The sequence below is a fragment of the Labeo rohita genome, chromosome 17 (assembly GCF_022985175.1).
Source record: "Labeo rohita strain BAU-BD-2019 chromosome 17, IGBB_LRoh.1.0, whole genome shotgun sequence".
Lineage (NCBI taxonomy): Eukaryota > Metazoa > Chordata > Actinopteri > Cypriniformes > Cyprinidae > Labeo > Labeo rohita.
This window is the reverse complement of record NC_066885.1, coordinates 7,428,712-7,448,783: the sequence shown is the minus strand read 5'-3', so window position 1 is coordinate 7,448,783 and position 20,072 is coordinate 7,428,712. Positions and strand designations below refer to the sequence as shown.

Sequence of the window (20,072 nt, the reverse complement as noted above, 5' to 3'; positions counted from 1 at the left end):
TTTCTTTTTTTTTTTTTTTTTGAAATAAATTGTTTATTCACCAAGGATGTTAAATTGATTAAAAAGTGATGGCAAAGATTTATATTGTTAGAAAAGATTTCTGTTTTGAATAAATATGGTTCTTTTTAACTTTTTATTCATCAAAGAATCATGAAAAATGAAACACAGGTTCCATAAATAAATAAATAAATATTAAGAGCACAACTGTTTCCAACATTGTAGTAATATAATAAATCAGCACATTAGAATGATGTGACACTGAAGACTGGAGTAATGATGAAAATTCAGCTTTGCATCACAGAAATAAATTATATTAATATATATCAATATTAATATTATTATATATTAAAATATATTAAAATAGAAAACCATTATTTTAAACTGTAATAATATTTCACAATATTACTGTTTTTTTTCTGTATTTTTGATCAAATAAATGCAGCCTTGATGAGCATAAGAGAATTAAAAAAAAAAAACCATTAAAAATCTTACTGATCCCAAACTTTTAAAATGCAGTGTATGTTGTGTTGTTTATATTGTTATAACTGGAATATGAAATTAATATAATACTAAAGTTAATATAATACAAAAAAATACACACAAAATTTAATATACACATTATTTTTATTGTTAATGTTACATAAAATACATAATTATTATAGATGTATTATTTTAACATTCTTAGAATTATTTTAAAATATTTCTCAACAGTTTACTTTTTATTTTTTATTAGTGTATTTTAAAATATTTTTTACACTGTTAAATGAACAAAATATTAATATAATTAATACTAAAGTAACAAGTAAATTAATTTATCCACTATTTCTATTTTTTTTTATATGATGTCATAAATTACATAATTGTTATATTTAATGTTAATTTGATTATTCATGTGTTGTTAGTACAGACTTTTCTTCTGTAATAAGACATATTTTGCCAGCATATTCAATATATGTGAAAAATAGTACATTTATATTAAACAATTATATTAATGATTTTTTAAAAATATATTTAAGTTTTTTTTTTTTATAACTTGAAAATTACAACCTTAGATATTTATTAGTCTTAAAATCACAATTATATTTTTCCATCAGCTAATTGAATAAAAAAAGGGTAAATACAAGTTAATAGTAATAAGTAAATGAATGAATTAATAAATTAATAAATAAATGAAGTAATCAATATTTTTTTTAAATGTTTAAGTCCCTAAAACACTTTTTTTTTTTTTTAACTTAAATCAAATAATACAGAGATTCCTCAATCCCAACAATAAGATTTATTCACCAGGTATTTTTGGTCAGACATCTTATTGCATTTTCCTTCAAAATTTTCCCCCGAGACAATAACTAAACAGATTTGAACCATACAATTAGGAAATACAGCAATCATCACATGATATATACACAAAATCAAAATTAGGTAAAACAAATAGAAGTTCCAATGTCTCGAATTGTCTCTGTACAGACAGTAAAAGAGTGCATGCACCAGAATGTGTGATTCTAAAAGACTCTGTTTTGCATTAAATAAATACTGAAAACTCACACAATAAAGACATTCAACAGTCATCTGAACCAGCCAGACAACATACAACAAATAAAAAAACAGAGAACACAAAATAAACCTGTACGGTTCTCGCCAAGTACGTTCATGCACTTGAGCAGAGCACAGCAAACTGACATCTATGTGTTAAATCTATACAGTACTTTAACTTCATTTACTGCAGACTTAAGTTGACATTACCATAGTAAGACTGTGCTTTAGAAAGAAACAAAAGGTGTTCAAGACACAGATTCGGCATAATAAACACAGGATGCACTTATGACAATAACCAAACGAGAATAAATGTGACTTCTTTAACACAGGAGGTCATATTATAACAACAAAAAAAAATGAAATAGGATTTGAACAGCATGATTACAATAACTGTTAAGATTATTAACAAGAGACATGCCTGAGCAAATGATATTAAAATCATATGACATTCTCGTTCTAGAACTGATTTCATCTTAAAAACGTACCTTTGCTAAATACAATTATACTGGAGGCCTGGTTTAGAGGAAAACAAATCCTAGTTGGCACAGTTACCAATTCATTTATATGGGGAAAATGCCATTTCATAGATTTGGATGTTTAAAATAAAATAATATAAAATAAAATATAAAGTATAAAATAAAACAAAAAATAAAATGTAAAATTAAAATAAAATAAAATTTAAAAAAAAATATATATATATATATATAAAAAAAACTATAAAATAAAACAAAAAATAAAATATAAAATAAATATAAATTTTTAAATAAAATAAAATATAAACTAAAAGTAAAATAAAACAAAAAGAAAAAAAGTAAATTTAAATAAAATAAAAAATAAAATTGTAAATAAAAAAAAAAAAATAAAATGAAAAATAAAATATCAAATAAAACAAAATATAAAAAATATATAAAATTTAAAATAAAATATCAAATACAAAAAATAAAATATCAAATAAAAGTATAAAATAAAATAAAACTTGAGATATATATATTCCCCCCTCACCAGCCAGCTGAATAAAAAGAAATGTAAATACTAGTAATTTAGTAGTAGCAATAACAATAATAATAATAATAATAATAATAATAATAATAATAATAATAATAATAATAATAATAATAAAAAAATTGAGTCTGACGGGATGGTGTATGACACTGTTAACTGTATGTACAATAGCAGATTTGTTTTTTTTAAAGAAAATATATTGATTATCCTCAATGATTACTTTTTAATGATCAAAATATTGCAGAATCTACTGGGAAATTCCTATATTAATAAATGGGCAACTATGATAACCAAGATTTGCCTCTTTGCTGACTGTATCTATATATCTATAACTATATCTATAATTCCTCAATATACATGTATTGCTTTCCTGTCCCCATAAACATTTCCATAAGTCCATCCAAGCAGGAAAATGCTACGTCCAGGCTACAGATGATTATGTCCGTTATTATATCTTAAGTACCATGATTTTCATTCACTTTTCTGATGAATAAAAGACAAAACTCTGTCAACCGAGTATTAAGATTCAGATTTAAGACTTTAAAAATGAAGTCTCTTCATATGAGGTTCAGTTGATGGCAGTAAACAGTGGGCTACTTGAGTCAAAAACTGGCCAGAGTGGTTTGCTGTGCCTTCCAGGGGCCGGACGTCCCCTTTAGGACACGACCGACGGGCTCGTTTGGGCTTCATCCGTGACGGCGTGACCCAGCAAAGGCCTATGTATAGTATATCTCAGCATTAAAGATCACGGAGGCTACCGAGAAGAAGAAACTGAGAAGAAAATGACTTCGTCCGTCCTGCTATGAGCTCGGGGACAGCCAGTGTTTGAGCTCATCCATGCCCCTCTGTACCCGTCCGATGTAGAAGTCCATATTATGGGAAAAATCCGTGCACACACTTGATTGGGCGTCTCCGAACGTGCAGTAGAGAGCAGTCCCGCCCACACTGATCACTACGGTAGCCAAGCACAACAAAAGGAGCAGCAGCCAAGAGTCTCCGCCCACCTCATCTGCATATTAGATGAGAGTAAATTGATTCAGAATCAGAATATTTTAAGTTTGAACTCAAAAATGAGTTTGTAGAAAGCAACAGCTGTTCTTACCGTGGTCCAGGCCTTCGTCAGGCTCTCGGAAACGGACTTTTCGTTTAGAGCCGGGTTTAGGGGCGGGAGGGACAGAGCTGTTGGCTCCTTCCAGAGAGACTCTTCTCTTCAAGATAGACACAAGACCAGCAGCTGGAGTGATCTGAAAGACAGAGGGAAGGTTATTGACAAATATGACTGGATTCAAAGGCTCACGGTGTCTTTTAAAAAATTAGCAAAAGCTTTGCATTAATATAATTTATCCACTAGATGTCACTATGAGCTGAGTGTGCAGATGATGCATCCGTTCTAATTACATTCTGGTAGTGAAGGTAAACCTTTAGATTTAGCTACAAAAACATGAATTTATTGCTTTTGAATGTTAAAAAATAAGCTTGTTTGTGATTTGGCTGCCTGGATATAGCCTTCAGTATGGAAAATGGTGTTTTAATGGTGTTTTAGCATTTTCAGACTTAAGCATAAGCATTTAAAAGAATGCTTTAAGTTTCATGTATTTATTGCTTGTTACATTATGAATAACTACTAAAATAAATAAATAAAAAATGAATGCATTTGCATTAAAAACTAACACTTCTATTTAAGTTTTGATATTTATTTTTATTTGTTAATATGTATATACCATTAAAAAGTTTTTGAACTGTAAGATTTTGTTTTTTTTAAAATAATTTTCTTCTGCTCACCAAGCCTGCATTTACAACACAGCAAAAACAGCAATATATTTTACTATTTAAAATAACTGTTTTCTATTTGAATATATTTTAAAATGTAATTTATTCTTGTGATTTTAAAGAGACATTTTCAGCATCATTACTCCAGTCTTCAGTGTCACATGATCCTTAAGAAATCATTCTAATATGCTGATTTGCTGTTCAAGAAACATTTTTTTATTATTATTATTATTATTATTATTATTTATTTTATATTATTATTATTATTATTATTATCATATATTATATTTAAAAGAGTTGAGTTTTTTTTTTTTCAGGATTCTTTGATGAATAGAAAGATCCAAAGATCAGCATTTATCTGAAATAAAAAGCTGTTGTAACATTATACACTATACCATTCAAAAGCTTAGAGTCTGTATCATTTTTTTATTTATTTTTTGGGGGGGAAAGAAATTATAGAAGTTAATACTTTTATTTAGCAAGGATCTTTAAATTGATGAAAAGTGACATTTATCAAAACATTTATAATGTTACGAAAGATTTCTGTTTCAGATAAATGCTGTTCTTTTGAACTTTCTATTCATCAAAGAAACCTGAAAAAAAATCCTATTCTGCTGTTTTCAACATCATAATAATAATAAATGTTTTTTTAGCAGCAAACTGAATATTCAAATGATTTCTGAAGGATCATGTGACTGAAGTAATTATGCTAAAAAATTTAGCTTTAAAAATCACAGGAATAAATTACATTTTAAAATATATTCAAATTGAAAACAGTTATTTTAAATGGTAAAAACATTTCAAAACTGTACTGTTTTTGCTGTACGTGGGGTCAAATAAATGCAGGCTTGGTTAGCAGAAAAAATGTCTTTAAAAAAAAACATTAAAAATCTTACAAAACTTTTTTGTTACATGTTAACTAAAATAAAATACATAAAAAAAGCTATTTTATTCCAGCTAGTTGTCAAGGCGGCATTTCTTGTTTTCCTTTAGTATAACTTGATGTAAAAAAGAAAAAAGAAAAACCGACATAAAAATAAAAAATTACAATGATTATTATTAGAATTAAGTATAATGATACTAAAATAACACTGCTGTACATCTGGCAAAATTAGGTTTCTGTTGCAAAATCTAAATGTAAATTTTAATATAAATATTAATTTATGTAATTTAATTTTACGCTTGTTTTGTTTCTTTACAATCAAATTTATTTTCAGAATCATTATGCATTGTCATAAGTCATTATTTGCAATAAACCTGCTGCTGTTAAAAAATAAAAAACAGTGTACACACACAAAATGGCTCATAATAAATCTGTATTATCTTGAGTAAGCATGTTTAATAATACATGTTCTTTACTCTTCAGCGATGAGCTGGAATCCATTTGCCCAGCAATTCTGCTGAATTGGGTTTACCCCACTTCATAAATTATGTACATGAGAATGAAAGTATTGGAGACGGTCAGCAAAGAGAGTCAGTCGTGTTACATCACCAGCCACTGAGGAATGGAAAAGGTCACAGAGAGGTCAAACTACTAAAGACCAATCAGCAATGAGTGGACATTCCGATGACCAATCAATACTGAATACCATGAATAAATCTGCATATTAATGACATTAGGTTGGCAGTATAGCAGTGCTGTTGCTATGTTGTTAACTAAAACTATAAGTAAACAATTAAAAATGTTTCTGAACTGAAATAAGCTCAAATAAAATATTAATGAATGAAAACTTAAAAATTACAAATGAAAAAAATGTGTAAGCTGAAGTATTAAATATACTAAAACTAAACCTAAAGCTAATAGAAATATATATATATATATATATATATATATATATAAAACTAATGAAATTTACAAAATGACTAAAATTTAATTCAAAAAATAAATTAAATAAAAGCTAGATAAATAAAATAAAATAAAAGCTGGAGAGGCACTAAGTAAGCAATAAAGGAAAGAAAACTCACTTAAAAAAAATCTATTTAATTAAGAGAGGAATAACTTTACATCGCCACCATTAGTTTGTGATCTTATTGAATTAGGACTCATTTTAAAAAGAGTAATGCAGGATTGTTTTTCACTGAAACCCTTGTTGTCGACTCATTTCACCCTGAGAACTTCCATATTTGGCAAGATCTGTCTCATTGAAAACAAATGTTTCAAGCAATGCAATTATACTTCTCTATTTTTACTCCATAGCAGCCGTTTCATTTGTCAGAAGAAACTAAAGCCAAAATTCTTTAAAAAATATAAAACACGAACCATCCACACAGTGGCCAAACTCAACAAAGAGTTTAAAAACAGAAGAACAGACCTCAATGTATCACTAAACATTGTATAAAATGTCCTAAAGTGTGTCAGATCACTTATGTACAATATCTCTAATCAGATTTTCATCTGTTTTATAAAAATGCTTACTACAGTGATTATATAACAAAGTAAATGTTGGTGATTTGAGCCACTTTACTATTGCGTTAGCCGTTAAATCTCTCATAAAAGAGCTTCTTTTAGGAACTACAAAAGCACATAAGCAGCATGACATATTAATAGGATAAAAACAGATTTATTAATCACCTGAGTACACAACACTTGAGTAATTAGACTTCTAAACACCACAATGTGGTGAGCCGATTATGAAGTGGACGATTAACAGTGAGCGATCAACATAACAGCCCAAAAATAATACATGCTTATCACCGCTAATGAAAGTTTCCAGCTCCTCAAAAGCACACTGATGACGCTCTCATATAGTAAACATCACATTTGATGAGTGTGGACATGCAATCAGTCAGTCTCTGTGGTCATTCGGCATTACTAGCCACAAAAGGCCATTGTATCTCCATCACTGACCAGACATGGAAGACATGATTCTGTACACATCTAAAAAAACATCGGCTCAGCAGCAGAGCTTCAGAATAAATCCACTTCCAGGATGCTGTGTCATTGATTAGTGACTGAACAGATACAGCAGAGATGCTTGGACTTAAAGATGGAGCAAACATCTATCTAATCTGCTTAGTCAATAGATTTATTTCCTATATCATCAGTTTAATTAGCAGTAGACTGATATTTTTGAGAAACACACGCACACATACACACACACACACACACACACACACGCACACACACACACACACACACACGCATACATACATGCATACATACATACCAAAAATGTCAACCAGTATCAGTCTACCACTAAATAAACCGATGATTTTGAGTATAGGGCCATATGATTCCCACTATGCGGAGAACCCGGACGGAATCACTAAATCCAGTCATAAAAATAGAATTTACTGTATAACACAGAATGTCATGGAACTTGCCAAATTTTGGATGAATAATTCAAAACTAGGTCAGTGCACTTAAATGTGAATAAACATGAGTAAATATGAATCCGGCACATGCCGTTTGCGGTGTTTTCAGCCTCTGCGGCCTCAATATATGTGTACATGACACATGAACAATCTCTAGAACTGCTCTAGAGTCACTTCATAAGCATTTTACAGATTCTTTTGAGAAAAACTAGTGTCATATCATATATAAACAGAAACAGGTTTAAAGTTCAGTTTAACTTGAAATTTTGACAGAAATATATTACTTAATGCAATGATAATAATGAAAATGATTATTAAAAGATTTTTTTTAAGGAAAAATTATTTACCAGAATTTACTTGAATGCAAAATGTAAATACACAAAACACTATTGCTGAATAAATAAATAAATATACAATTTCTTTAAATAACATAAATTAATTAGAGATGATTTTGATTATTAACATTTAATGAAACTATTAAAATGGAATCCAGAAAATGAATGGAAAACAGAATTTGGTAAAAATAAAACTGAATTTGAGAAAAAAAGTATGTATTTCGTAGCCCCTTAAAATGTGTGTTTTTTTTTTGTTTTTTTTTACTTTTAAAAAACTGCTGTTAAATTGTGTATGTTTTATGATGTTAATTAATTAGACATGCTTTTTGATTAATATTTTTTTTATTTAACCATTAAAACAGAGTCCAGAAAAATTAAAATGAAAAAAAAAACAAAAAACAAAACAGAATCCAGAAAAATTAAAGAGAAAAAACGGAATTTAAAAAGTTCATAGGACCCTATTTGAGTAAATTTGAGTTTGTTACATTTTTTTAATCACATTAGATGTCATTTATTAGCATTTTATCAGTTATGAGTTGCTCTGCTCTTTAGATATTGGCACCAGTCACTAAACAACCCTATATCTGTCTACCACTAGCTATAAACTTTGTGCAAAATATGTACTTGCCAGGCTTTGTTAGATTGGCTATCGGACAAGTTTTAAACTTATAAACTGTTCTAAATAGAATTAAAATGTTTCAGAGATTAAATACATGATCGTTCAAACGTTTGTGGTCAGTACGTTTTTAAAAAGGTTTCAGATAAATGCTGTTTTTTGTTTTTTTTTTGTTTTCTTTTGAAAATGTATTAGTTGTGCTGCTTAATATTTTTACTTAATATTTTGAATATTTTTTTCGATATTTCTTGGGCAGTAAATCAGCATATTAGAATGATTTCTGAAGAATCATGTGACACTGCAGTAATGATGCTGAAAATTCAGCTTTGCATCACTGGAATAAATTACATTCATTTTAAATAATAATAAAAAAACACATTATCTATTAAAACAGAAAACAGTTATTTTAACTTGTAATTTCACAATATTACTTTTTTACTGTAGCTTTGATCAAATAAATGATCAAAAAAATTAAAGAAAAAAAATCTCTCAGACTTCAAACTTTTGAATGTGCTTAAATTACTACATGTTTGAATATCTCAATAAATCTCAACAGTGCTGTAGAGACGATGGCACATCCTATTTTGGCATTGCTGTGCTTTTTCTGGGCATTGAGTCAACTACAAATGAACCAATAAATAAAGAGTATTTGAATAGTGCACATTAATACAAACGCTATAAACATGTTCTGATTTTCGCTTTCCAGGTCAGTTCGTTCCGTCTAGTTAAAAAGCATTAAAATGTGGTCCTACTGAGCACAACTTAGTCTGCAGGCACACCATGTTTTCAACCTTTCCAAGAAAAGGGAATGCATGGACAAATATGTTCAAAAGTCAAACCATTATAACTAGCTCAACAGACTTGACAATTGACAGTGCAGGCTGAAGGTCATAATCCACCAGCATGCTGATAAACGCAATCATTGTCCAGTCATAACTCTCATGCAACATCTATTCTGGGACACACAAAAAGATATTTTGAGAAATGTCTTTTTTTGTCCATACATTCTGCAAAATATCATCTTTTGTCTTTTGCAGAAAAAATAAAGTCATACAGTTTGGAAAGACATGTCAACACGTAAATAATGGCAAAATGTTTTTTTTTTTTTTATTATTATTTTTTGGGTGAACTATCCCTTTACCAGTTTACTAGTAAATTTATTTTACTTTTTTTTTTTTTTTAAACATATTAATGTTATTTTTTTTTTCTGCAAAGATGCATTTAAGTAATAAAAACTGAGAGTGAAGACATTTATAATGTCATAAAAGATTTCTAATTCAGTGCATAATAAATACTTTTGCACTGTATTTATCTAAGAATTACGAAACAAAAAAAAAGTCAGTTTCCAAAAAAATTTTAAGCGGCACAACTGATTTCAACACTGACAATATTAAACATTACTTAAGCAGAAAATCAGCATATTAGAATGATTTCTGAAGGATCATGTGACACTGAAGACGGGAGTAATGTACATGCAACAGGAATAAATTACATTTTAAAATATGTAAATTCATATAGAAAAATATTACAATATTACACAATTACAAAATAAAGCTGTACTGAGCATAAAAGACTTCAAACCTTTAAATGGTAGTGTGATATTGACAGCACAGAAGATACACAAGTTTCAAGGCTAAACTGTAGTCCTGAAATCAAGAACACCCCTTCAAGAAACGGCACATCACATGATTGGGAACAGAGCACAAAAGCATTTAAGACACAGGATATTGGCTTCATGAAAGCCTGATTGTGCTGGCAGAGATCAGTGGTCCAGATTCCATTGTTGATTGTCTCATTGAGGGTGGAAGTGTCATTATGACATCATTACAGATGACTGCCTGCCCGTTACAATCATTCAGCTCTGACATTCAGGGGAAAGGTCACCCTTCAGGTCACCCAGCTCTCCGAATCACTGCTAAGATTCCGACATATATTATGTATGTTCTTATCAGACGCCTTCTCAACACAGTAACTTACATGAAAGTAAAAGAGGTAATTACCAAAGCCGGGGGCTGAGATCACAAGCTAAGCTTAAAAAAAGTACACGCAATTATAATAGACGAGTCCCTAATAACAAGTTCTGGGTTCATTACAAGTTAAAGGGATCAGTCACTGTAATTATTTTTGTCTGTTCTTTCTTCTGTGTAACACAGAGAAGATATTTTGAAGAATGTGCTGCTTTGTCTATAAAATGGAAGTTACTGGTCACCAAAATAGTTAATGCACAAAATATTTTCTTTCGTGTTCTGCAGAGAACAACTCATTCAGGTTTGAGGTACATGAGGTAGAGTAAATGATGACAATTTTAATTTCTGAGTGAAATATCCCTTTAAGATCCATTGAGACATGCTGTTGATTACCTCAGACGATTCTAACTCTCACAGTTTTGTAAACATGCATAAATATAATTATTTTATAAAACTAAAATCATACTAAAATCATCATTTTATTATGTACACTACCAGCCAAAAGTTTTTGAACGGTAATGTTTTTTCTTAAAAAGTTCTGCTTACCAAGCCTGCATTTATTTGAGCAAGTACAGCAAAAACAGTAAAATTCTGAATATTTTTACTATTTAAAATAACTGTTTTCTATTGTAATATATTTTAAAATGTAATTTATTCCTGTGATCAAAACTGAATTTTCAGCATCATTACTCCAGTCTTCAGCGTCAAATGATCCGTCAGCAATCATTCTAATATGCTGATTTCCTGAAAAGAAACATTTATTATTATTATTATTATTATTATTATTATCAATATTTAAACTGCTTGAGCACATTTATTTTTTAGGATTCTTTGGTGAACAGAAAGATTCAAAAGCTTTGAGTCAGTATAATTTTTTGGGGGCGAAGAAATTATAAATGAATACTTCTATTTAGCAAGAATGCTAGAAATTGATGAAAAGTGATGATAAAGACATTTATGTTACAAAATATATATATATATTTTTTTAAGCAGCAAATCAGAATTTCTTAAGGATCATGCGACTGGAGTAATGATGTTAAAAATTTACCTTTTGAAATCACAGGAATAAATTACATTTTAAAATCTATTCAGATGGAAAGCAGTTATTTTCAATAGCAAAAATATTTCAAAATTTTGCTGTTTCTGCTGTACTTTGGATCAAATAAATGCAGGCTTAATGAGCAGAAGAGACTTCTTTAAGAACATTAAAAATCTTTCTGTTCAAAAACTTTTGACTGGAAGTGTAGTATTTGTAATAATAATAATAAATGTGTCCCTCTCGGTTTAAAAAGGATGACACAAGGTGTTCTGGAGGTTTTAAAACGAGAAATGTGATGCTTGAACTTCCGTGAACTTTTGTGCAAAAATAAGTTATTTTGAGATATTATTAGCTGCAAAATGGTCCTTTTAGCCTTGGGACTACTGTTATAGGCAGAAAGCGATATAAACAGTTTAAACTTGAGTTATTCTTTCTGGTAACCTTAACATTTCAAAGTTACCAGGGTTGAAATAAAGATTCATAATACTGCATAGTCTTAAAAATTAAAAATTTGTCGTGTTTAAAGGGATAGTTGACCCAAAAATGAAAAATCTGTCATTAATTACTCACCCTCATGTTGTTCCAAACCCGTAAGATCTTCGTTCATTTTCAACACAATTTAAGATATTTCTGATGAGGTTTCTGACCAAAAATAACAACTTTCTTCAACACTTTCTTGTATTCTTGTAGCTTCATAGAATTAAGATTAAATCACTGATGTCAAATGGACTGTTTTAACAATGTTCTCGAATTTCCTCAAAAATATCTTAATTTGTTCTCTGAAGATGAACGAAGGTCTTACGGGTTTGGAATAACATTTCATGACAGAATTTGTATTTTTGGGTGAACTATCCCTTTAACTCGTACCTGGAAAATTCCTGCAAGTCAGTGACAGCACTGCAGTTAAAGAGATGTTGAGTGTTTCCTGTGCGAGATGACATCAGTATGACATCACTGGATGCCCTCATAGTGATGCTAGCAGCTTTTAAATCTTGATAAAGGAAATTAAGTTTCACAATAAACCACTTAAGGTGACGTGTGCTATTTTTTCTGTGTTAATAATACACTTTCCCTGATCTCAACTGACAGACATTTAAGTAAGCTATATAGGTTGTTTCTTTTTGATGATGAAATTTGGTGATGCCAGTGGCACACGCTCTCACTTTCCTTTTTAAAATATCTCTCAAATTTGCATACTACTCACAATATATGCAGAATATTAAGTGTTGCCAATATAAGAATTTTGAAGAGTGCTTAAGGACCTAATTACAGGGCTCCAAACTTACTTTTCTTTTTAGGAGCACTTGTAACTTAAATTTAGTAGCACAGTCAAAAGTGATTGACAGGGGAATTTTGTTTTTATCTTTGTAATGGCATTTTTTCAACTTTATTAAAAGTGTCATATTTTGTCATTTAAAAAAAAAGATATTTTATAAGCTTTTTAAAATTTCTAATTAAACAACAGAATAAGAACAAGTAGAATAAGAAGAAGTTGCCAATCAACTGAAATCAGTATTAACAAAATGAATTTGTACTACAGAGGTGCCACAGAAGAACACAAAAGTGGCTTGTAGGTGTATTTTAATGTTTAATGATGCTCAGAGGTGGCATGAGTGTAATCAAATTCATAAATTCAAGTTGGGATTATTGTTTTAAATATAAAATTGTAAATATAGAAATTTGAAATTATTTAAATAACTGAAAAGATACTTTAAAAATGAAACTAAATCTGCCAGTAGGTGGCGGCAAGTCGCTGATTTAATTACTGAATCATTCTTTCATTTGATTCGTTCAAACGGCTGATTCATTAAGGAATTAAGCAAGTGACTGTCTTTATGAATGGGAAATTGAATCATTGACTCACTAGATTTGTTTAAAAACACGTTCATTTATAAACGAATCGCTGCTGTGTTTGAATGGAGATGCGAAGCGGGTCAGTTGTGACTTGTTTCAAACTATTTTTTACAACGAAATGGAGCACAATCAGGCAATAGCGTTATAGTCAGATAATGTAAGTCACTTAATATTAACTTCTTATTTATTGAACTGTTGTATTAAATCAATATCTCATTTGCAAACTCCCTTAAAAATCATTAAAAGCTGTCACTCATCTTAGTTCATTGTGATCTCACAAACTTCCATTATAATCAACGAAGCTTTCTAGACTGCACAATGAATCTCTTATTCACACTCGCTCTACACTTTGTTGGTGAAATTATTTGTGAGATATGTCTGTGATACATTACTCAACGTTGCAAAAACACAGAAACCTCAGCGCAAACACAAATATGCTAATCGGGTCACGCCGGTGCTCCTAAATATTTTTTTCATAGTTGCAAGCAGTAGTTTTCGGTTGCACTTCTAAAACTGATCTGATTAGAAATCAAACTAATTCTCAACTTTTGAACTAAATTGACTGAAAATCTGTCACCCACCTCTTCCACCTGTATGCGTTTGGCCATGTCATCCAGGATGGAAACATTCATAAAATCCAGCGACTCCACCCCGTTCCCGTTCTCCTCCAGCTCCAACTCTGGTGTTTTCTCAGAAGCTTCCTGCTCCAGAGGCACCTGATCTTCTCCTCCTTCCAGCTTCAAAGCCTCCTCTACCTCCCCTGTATCTTCCTGCTTAGTGTGTGGGACGGGCTCCTGCCCTGTATCCACACTGTCCCCTGTTCTCTCCATTACTACTCCAGGGTCAGTGTCTGTCTGAGGAGGCTGGGCCTCCACGTTGCCTGGTTGAGCTGTGTCCATTGGTAACTGGGGCTCTGGTGCGGCATCCCTGTGGGAAGCTGCCACGCTTACGCCGCTGTCCTCTTCTGCTCCTACGTCTTCACTGGCTGGAGAGGAGGAGCTGTCCGTCACTGCCGAGGAGGAGGAGGAGGGTGTGGCCGAGGAGGGGGAGGGGTCATGCTGCTGTTCGCTCTTGTGGGATTGTGGGGCGGTGCTGCTACAGTCTTCAGGCTGGATGACTTCCTGTTGTGCCTCAGATGTGCTCTGATCCTCCATAACCTTCCCTGTTTTAGATGGAGAGAGAGAGAAAATTGGTGACATGAAACTAATGACACATTCTTGGGAGTCAAAGGTTTAGAATGGAATACTAGCATATTCAAACATTTCAAAACATGTAACATCATTGTCACTTTACTATATTTAATTTAGCAAGTGACGTCACGTTATCATCTTGCAAATATATGGTTATTTAGCATTTTATTAATAACTTTTTTTTAATAAAATTAAGTTTTACAATAATAAAATTGTAGTATTTTTAATGATGTAAATACATTTTAAAAATATAATTTTATTACTAATTAATTTGAATAAAAATATATTTTTATTTTAGGTTTAATATTTGTAAAATAATGAATATAATATATAATTATATATGGTTAATACTAATACTGTGATTACTGATAAAAAAAAAATTGTTGTTTAATATACTTATAATTTTAATAAAACACTAAAAAGTTAGTTTTATAAAAATAATATATAATAAGAATAATTTACATTATTATACAAATTCAACTATTTAAAATTAAACTTTATTTAATTAAAAAAAATAATAAAGTTTTTGGGTTTAATATTTGTAATTCAATATATAATATAATATAATATAATATAATATAATAATAGATTGCTAATATTAATTGTAAATACTATTACAAATATTTTGTTGTTTGATACATTTAGAATTTTATTAAAACAATAAAAAGTTTATGTTTATAATAATTAAAATACAATAATTGATTTCATATAAAAAACTATTTAAAATTAAACAAAATATTGAATTGTAATGTTATTTTTATATATATATATATATATATATATACACACACATACATGCATATACATATATATACATATATACATAGTTTATTTTATATAGTTTATTTTAGGTTTAATATCTGTAATATAATATAATATAATTGTATAATATAATATAATTGTTGATATTAATTGTAAATATTGTTAAATATTTTGTTAAATATATTTTAACAAAATGAAAATTATAATAAAAGAATTATAAAAGATTATTATATTATAGAATAATAATAAAATAATACAAATTCATTTTTATAATAATTAACTTAATTATGTATTATAAAAATTATAAACGTTTAAAATTTAAACAATATTTAATTGTAATATTCTTTAAAAGGTTTAATATTTATAATATAATATATAATAAATATAATAATTGTAAATATTATTAATATTAGTTGCTGTTGATATTAATACTGTTAAAATATTATAAAAATTAAAACTATTTAAAATTAATCCATTTAATTTCAATAAAAATATATATAATTTGTAATATAATATGTAACCAATAATACTGTATTATGTTAATATTAATTGTAAATACTGTTAAATATTGTTATTTAATATATTTAGAATTCTAAGAAAACATTAAAAAGTTCATTTTGTAACAATAAATATAATTATTAACTATGTATTATAAAAATTAAAACTTTATTTAAAATTAAACTAATTGCATTTTTTTTTTTTTTTTTTTAATAATTCGCCCCCACCCATTTGCACAATGTCTGATTTCTTTGCACTGAATGGCCACATGGTCATTTGACCATCAGGCTCTTGTGTACAACAGAACAGATCGATGGCAGACGATCAATCACTATTGATGCATTGTGGCCCTGTTGCCTGAAGCCCTGTGGATCAATAATGCAGGACTCCACTGTTGACTGTTCTCTGCTCCCTCGGCGGTCATAAACACACGCTGGGTGCCGTGCTGCTCAGAGACAGGATCTAAGTGATGACAGCTCGCTGTCAGAGCTCAGAGAAAGGACACACTACAACCAGCACCGGCCCGACTCAGTCCAGCGCTCAATGTCTACAAAACGCTCCCTGCTGTCTTCCTACACTTTACCACTCATTTTCCACATCGCCGATCATGCACTGCTGTCTAATTCCCTTTGATATGCAGTTTTATGTGAAACGGATGGATTCAGTTTCACTGTAGAGATACATTTCCTTTCCTGTTTCCCCTTCAAATGTTATATATTAGTGTTGAAGTAGGTGACCATATTGACTTTACATGATTTACAAAAAAAAAATAAAATAAAATAATAATAAAGTAAATAAATAAATAAAATATAACTTTCTAGCAATTAAATATTCTATAACTGAAGATAATCAAAATATAACAATGAAACTATAAAATAAACTAGAGGAGTAAAGTTTGAAAACAAACTTTGAGTTGGCTTGAGAAAGCCTAGCCTGAAAGTTTGAAGCAGTTGTGAAAGTATAAAAGCTGATGTTGCTATCATGATTTAGCACATTGCTTATATGATTTAACATGTTGTTAGCATGTTACTACCATGTTTCTAACATGATTAATATGTTACTATCATGCCTTTAACATGATTAGCACGTTACTAGCATGTTTCTAGCATTATTAGCATTTTACTAGCATGTTATTAGCATGATTAGCATGTCACTAGCATGTTTCTAACATGATTAGCATATCACTAGCATGTGGTTAGCATTATTACCATGTTGTTATCATGTTTCTAACATGATTAGTATGTTACTAGCATGTTATTAACATGTTATTAGCATGTTGCTAGCATGATTAGCATGATACTAGCATGTTGCTAGCATGATTAATATGCTTAAATCAGCTAAATCAAGTTGATTCAGCAAAAACCAGCTAAAACCAGCACAGGATGGTTGTCTATTCTGAAAATAGCTGGTTTAACCTTTGTCTTTGCTGACATTTTAGCAGTTCTCCCAGCTTGGCCAGCTAAGACCAGCCTGACTAGCTTAAAAATTGGTCAAACCCACTTTAAACCACTTTAAAACCAGCCTGGGAGACCAGCCAAAGCAGCCATTCGGCTTAGGCTGGTTTTAGCTGTTTTTTAAGTAGGGCGTTGTTAATCTTTACTATAGCAATAAACAGCTTAGATGCACCATAGGCCTCTTTGTATAAAAGTTTTTAATGAAAGTCTATGGGATTTAGGTAGTTTTGATAGTCTGATTTTCGAAAACCGTAAGCCGGATCAGTTAGAAAAGATATAGCAACTAACTTCAGACCAGTCTGATGTCCAAAGGAGTTTGTAGTTGTAGTTTAAAGCTCTAGGAGGAGTTACTGACTACGTTTGGGCTCAGAAAAATTTAACTTTTTAAAAATTAAAATAAAATAATTAATAACTTAATATAAATATTAATTAAATAAAATGCTTTTAAATGAATGAATAAAATACTAAATTAAATAAAATCAGTTCAAGCCACCCTCAACCCCACAGTGACATCTAACAGTGGTCATGATATTATGATGCACTTTTGGATCATAATTCTGCATGAACAAGCAGTACGAGTGAATGCAATCAATCTCTAACTTATGTGTCTGGGAGGGTAACGGCGCAGGGTGAGATGCACCTGCTGCAGGAGTCCCGGCCAAGCAGAAAGTCCGCTCAACACGCTCCAGAACAGGTGGCTGGACAGAGGCTGCTGCAAAAGTGAAAAGTGTGTGTGTGTGTGTGTGTGTGGTGCTGCCATGCCTGCCGTGTAAAAGTGAAACCGGGTCAGGGAACTCAATGCGAGTAACACAGTGTTCAGGTAACAGACCCCAGCAGCACATCGGCTGCAAGAGCTGGTGAGAAAGAGAGGCTCATCAATAAGGCATGATCTGGAGGGACAGGAGGGAACTCTAACTCTGTATGTGTGTACGTGTACTTGAAGAAGGGGACATGGGGTTTGCCTCGTCCACAGATGATGAAAGAATGTTTATCTTCTAAACAGACAGTAGACTAGTTGTCTAAACAACTAATATTACAAGATGAAGCCCCTTTTCATGTTCTTGATAAATGTTAAGTAGTTTTATTTGGCACGATTCAATGCAAATTTAATATAATAAAATTAGAATTTCTATATTTATTTATTTATAAAGTTATATATATATTATAATCCAGCAATTAAATTTAGAACTTAGAACTTTTATTTAATTAATAAAGTAAAATGAAAAATGAAATAAAATAAGATATTGTAAAAAATAAAAAGTTAATAAATAAAATAAAATAAATACAATTAATGAAGTTAATAATAACTTATTTAAAATAAAAATAAATCAGTAAATTAAAAATATTAAAATAAATGGATAAAAAAAATATGAAAGTTAAATAAATTAAATTAAATAAAATGAGAAATTGTATTTAACATTTTAAAAAAAGTCCATGTTTTCTCACCAAATAAGAAATAAGAAAATAAATAAATAATTAATTAAAAATATCAACAAAAAATATAATTTTCTAGCAATTAAATATTTTAGAACTGAAGATAATTAAAATTAAATTAAATAATAAATAAATTAAAGTAATGGATAAAAATAAAATGAAAGTTAAATAAATTAAATGAAATAAAATAAGAAATTTTATTTAACATTAAAAAACTTATGTTAAATAAGAATTAAGAAAATAACTAACTAACTAAATAAATAAATAAATAAAATATAAATAAACAATTTTTTACAAATTAAATATTTTAGAACTGAAGATAATAAAAATATAATAAAATAAATCAATACATTAAAATGATTAAAATAAATGAATAAAAAATTAAATGAAAGTTAATTAAATAACAATAAAACATTTTTTTAAAAATAAAAATTTAAATAAAAATGAATAACAGTTAAAGTATATATGTAATTAAATAAAAATTGATTTAAATAAATAAAAAACAATGAATAAATAAATAAACCTAAATAAAATATATAAAATAAAATATATAAAAGTCAGGATTAATTCAGGATTATGTTTTGTAAGAAATTGCAACATTCTCTACTATTCTCAACTATTTTTAGAATTAGCACCCCAAAATTTGTAAGAAACAAGTATTGGAATTCATTCAGCACATATGATGTAAGGTGGTGTTGTTTCACACTGAATAAATACATACATAAATACACACACCGTGTTATGGAAGCTTCTCTGATGGTAGGAAGATTCCTTCATATTTTTAAAAAAATAATTAGCCTGTTAAATTGAAATAATAAATATATCTAGCACAGATAAAGTATCAAATCCAAGATGATGTGTTTTCCCTAGCTGATGGTCTATTTGAGGTGGTCTGGCCTGTCATTGGAGAAATAAACTCACCTGAGCTGCATGAAAGCTCTTGCGTGTTCAGGTTTTGCTCTCCTCCCTGTGTTTCTCTGATCACACTGTTCCTTTGCACTTTGGACAGCTCGCACTATGAACGCACACAGACAACATTTGACATTCACCCTCCGCTCTTTAAACATGGATGTTTATTTCCTCTTAGCATATAGATGAACGCAAACATCAAAGAGGCCGTCTTACCTTCTCAACGCTCCATGCAGGCCTGAAAAAAGACGAGAAACAGTGAAGTGTCAGTCAAAATCATCTTAAGGAGCTGTAGTATCCGTATTTTTTTTTCTCGCTCCATCTCTCTCGTAGCGGGACGACGTGCATAAAAGGGGACGCAAATCTAAGGTCGCTCCGCTCTGTGGGAATCTAA

General features: G+C 29.8%; 1 protein-coding gene across 1 annotated transcript in view; it reads right to left on the bottom strand.

Moving 5' to 3' along the window:
• Positions 1–1,261: 1,261 nt before the first annotated feature.
• The window catches only part of cnsta (consortin, connexin sorting protein a), a 40,479-nt gene continuing 21,668 nt past the window's right edge, over positions 1,262–20,072 (bottom strand). Inside the window, exons 7-11 of the mRNA XM_051133019.1 lie at positions 19,895–19,916; positions 19,691–19,784; positions 14,013–14,593; positions 3,638–3,779; positions 1,262–3,544 (exon numbers count right to left, since the gene is read on the bottom strand). Coding sequence (XP_050988976.1) covers positions 3,336–3,544; positions 3,638–3,779; positions 14,013–14,593; positions 19,691–19,784; positions 19,895–19,916 — 1,048 coding nt within the window. The 3' untranslated portion in view covers positions 1,262–3,335. The remainder of the gene's footprint in view (positions 3,545–3,637; positions 3,780–14,012; positions 14,594–19,690; positions 19,785–19,894; positions 19,917–20,072) is intronic.